Here is a 4,258-nt window from a genome sequence, read left to right as displayed (position 1 = left end):
GCTGCAGTCATAAGGCCACACTTTTCTCTATAACTTTTACCCACTTTTCTCTAACTTTATATTATTAAAAAAAAAGTTAATAGATAAACATCTTAAAGTGTTAAATGATTAATTTTATACATTATTAGTGATTTTGAACAAATATTTTTTATTAAAATGAAATTTTTTATCACTACAAAATAAATAACTTTTACATATATAAAGGTAACTTTAAGCATTTTACGTCAACTTTAACTTCGGTGTACAATATTTATCGTACATCCCATGTAAATAAGAATATGTGATAACTTTTACATTATACTCCCTCCGTATTTATTTAAGGGATATACTTGTCTTTACCGGCGGTATTTATTTAAGAGATACACTTGCCATTTTTAGTAACTTATCAACCCACCATCTAATTAAATAATCTATCTAATATATCCTATATCCCACCACCATATTAAACAAATAATTTCAGAACTACACCCCACCCACCACTTCCCAAAATGACATGGTCACTACTTATTTTACTTATTAAAATATCTACCCAGCCCCACTTGTTTTATTACTTTATTTCATTCAATTCTTCTTCTTAATACCCGTGCCCAACCAAGTGTATCTCTTAAATAAATACAGATGGAGTATAAGGATAATTTTTAAGCATGTGGAGTTAACTTTTATTCTGATGTACAATATTTATTGTACATGTGCCACTTGTAAATAAAAATACGTATTCAATTCCTTCTCATCCAAAGTATTATCTTACAATTATGTCAACGTTTTTATCTTATCACCTAGATCCACTTCTAAAGTCACACCAACTTCTACTTCTCTATCTCCCCTCAAATGCCGTTGACTATCAATCATGGAAAAAACCTTAATCACTTTCATCTTCTTCCTCCTCCTCCTAAGTCAACGAGTTCACGCCCAGGCGAATCCACCTGGGATCGAACCAGACTCACATAATAGCGAAAACTTCAGCCGACCAAAGGAGATTATCATAGTAGCCGTGATCGCTATCATTATATTTATTGGGTTTTATTTCATCTATCTTTGTTGCTGCATCGATGACCAACTCATGGATTTTGGAAACTGGAGTCGATGGCGACCTTGGAATTTCACTGGATCATCCCAGCATTCGCTTAAGACTCCCTATGGAGGACTCGACCCTGCCGTAGTCAAGAGCTTCCCAACTTTCAAATACGAGTCAATAAAGTCAACATTGATCGGTAAAGGGACGTTAGAGTGCGCAGTTTGCTTAATGGAATTCAACGACAAAGACATTTTGCGTTTAATACCAAAGTGTGACCATTTTTTCCATACTGATTGCGTTGATGAATGGCTAGTAAGTCACGCTACTTGTCCTGTTTGCAGGTTCAACCTCACAAACGCCGACTTATGGGATTATACATCACCAAACGACGACACTGAAGACGACAATGATGAAATGAGTAGGAAGCGCAGGGTGATGAAGAACTTGTCGAGGTCGTTATCGACAGGGCATATGGATAGGTTTATGCTAAGGTTACCGAGGGAGGTAGGAAAGCGGATCAAAATGTTTGATGGGAATACTAATTTGTGGATTATTTCGGGAGAAAGTAGCACAAAGGCAGGTTATAGAGAAGGGTTTGGTGAAGGGAGTAGTACTAATAGATGTAAATCGGAAAGATTTGGAAATGACAAGGTGTTTTCGTTTGGAAAACAATTTACGAGCAAAGAGGACTCTTTCCTTGGTGTTGTTCCTGTTGAGCCAGCTCAATTGCTTGTTTGAGTTTGAGAGAGAATGTGACTTGCATGTAAATACTCCACTTTGATTAATTTTAATGTTTTTTGTCAGTTACTATCTACTCTCTTCCTCGGTCTTTTTTTTTCTTTATGATTGATATTTTACACGTGTTTTAAAGACTAATTAATGTGCATTAAGATTCCGCCTTTTTTTTTATTTAAACAAGACAAATAACATTTATTTATAATGTTTTAAGTTTTTATCAAAATTCTGATATTGGAAAAATGAGAAAAAATTAATTTCCCAATGGAAAAGCATGAGAGATTAAAGCCTTGTTTTCTTAAATTTGTTTGGCTGAACTGAATTGCACTGAACTGAACTGAACTGAATGGAGCTGAATTGGACAAATAATAAATAATAAATAATAAATAATAAATAATAAATAATAAATAATAAATAATAAATAATAAATAATAAATAATAAATAATAAATAATAAATAATAAATAATAAATAATAAATAATAAATAATAAATAATAAATAATAAATAATAAATAATAAATAAATAAATAATAATAATAAATAGTAAATAATAAATAGTAAATAATAAATAATAAATAATAAATAATAAATAATAATAATAAATAATAAATAATAAATAATAAATAATAATAATAAATAATAAATAATAAATAATAAATAATAATAATAAATAATAAATAATAAATAATATAATAATAATAATAAATAAATAATAAATAATAAATAGTAAATAGTAAATAGTAAATAATAAATAATAAATAATAAATAATAAATAATAAATAATAAATAATAATAAATATAAATAATAAATAATAAATAATAAATAATAAATAATAAATAATAAATAATAAAATAATAAATAAATAATAAATAATAAATAATAATAATAAATATAAATAATAAATAATAATAATAAATAATAAATAATAAATAATAAATAATAAATAATAAATAATAAATAATAAATAATAATAATAATAAATAATAAATAATAAATAATAAATAATAAATAATAAATAATAAATAATAAATAATAAATAATAAATAATAAATAATAAATAATAATAATAAATAATAAATAATAAATAATAAATAATAAATAATAAATAATAAATAATAAATAATAAATAATAAATAATAAATAATAATAATAAATATAAATAATAAATAATAAATAATAAATAATAAATAATAATAATAATAATAAATAATAAATAATAAATAATAAATAATAAATAATAAATAATAAATAATAAATAATAAATAATAAATAATAATAATAATATAAATAATAAATAATAATAATAAATAATAAATATAAATAATAAATAATAAATAATAAATAATAAATAATAAATAATAATAATAAATAATAAATAATAAATAATAAATAATAAATAATAAATAATAAATAATAAATAATAAATAATAAATAATAAATAATAAATAATAAATAATAAATAATAAATAATAAATAATAAATAATAAATAATAAATAATAAATAATAAATAATAAATAATAAATAATAAATAATAAATAATAATAATAATAATATAAATAATAAATAATAAATAATAAATAATAAATAATAAATAATAAATAATAAATAATAAATAATAAATAATAAATAATAAATAATAAATAATAAATAATAAATAATAATAATAAATAATAAATAATAAATAATAAATAATAACTAATAAATAATAAATAATAATAATAAATAATAAATAATAATAATAAATAATAAATAATAAATAATAAATAATAATAATACTAATAATAATAATAATAAATAATAAATAATAAATAATAAGTAATAAGTAATAAATAATAAATAATAAATAATAAATAATAAATAATAAATAATAAGTAATAATAATAATAATAATAAATAATAAATAATAAATAATAAATAATAATAAATAATAAATATTTATATTTATAACATATACTCATAATAAAAATAATAATAACTACAATAATCATAATTATTTATCAATAACAATAATTACATATAATATTAATATAATAATAGTAATATTTAATTAATAATAACGATAATAATAATTTATACGGATTTTTCATGAAATAACCCCGAGGTTTGCAATAATGCACCAAATACCCCTAATGTTTCCCGAATGCACCAAATACCCCTGACGTAAGCAATAAATACAATAAATGCCCTTTTGGCTGACGGGCATTAACCCTCCGTTAGGCATATTTTACCTTTTTGCCCTTACTCTCCCCTTATGGCTCCATAACACAAAAAATAAAAAATGTAAAACCTAACTTCCCAACTTCCTTTCTCAACATTCTCTATTCTCTTACACAATTAGAGTGAACTTGAAGAAGAAACCTTAGAGAGATAAAGTGAGATTTTCGCAGGGATTTGTATAAACCAACTCGCAAGAGTTAGTCGAAGATAATCCCCACACAAAGCTCAACAATTTGGTCCAAAATTCTGGTATTTTCGCGAGCTCCACAAAAGTGGGTGCAAGGAGGAA

At 21.8% G+C, this 4,258-nt stretch overlaps 1 protein-coding gene across 1 annotated transcript; it reads left to right on the top strand.

Annotated features, from left to right (window-relative positions):
- Window positions 1–847: 847 nt before the first annotated feature.
- LOC110780492 (E3 ubiquitin-protein ligase ATL6-like) lies at window positions 848–1,753 on the top strand. The gene has a single exon (XM_021984874.2). It carries the CDS (start codon window positions 848–850, stop codon window positions 1,751–1,753), a length of 906 nt encoding a protein of 301 aa, XP_021840566.2.
- Window positions 1,754–4,258: the final 2,505 nt, after the last annotated feature.

The sequence above is a fragment of the Spinacia oleracea genome, chromosome 4, assembly GCF_020520425.1.
Source record: "Spinacia oleracea cultivar Varoflay chromosome 4, BTI_SOV_V1, whole genome shotgun sequence".
Lineage (NCBI taxonomy): Eukaryota > Viridiplantae > Streptophyta > Magnoliopsida > Caryophyllales > Amaranthaceae > Spinacia > Spinacia oleracea.
Note: the sequence above shows the minus strand (reverse complement) of the source record. Positions and strands in the feature narration are given on the sequence as shown.

Bases quoted from the DNA above. Each gene is read 5' to 3' on its own strand.
- LOC110780492 (XM_021984874.2), top strand. From the start codon at position 848: ATGGAAAAAACCTTAATCACTTTCATCTTCTTCCTCCTCCTCCTAAGT.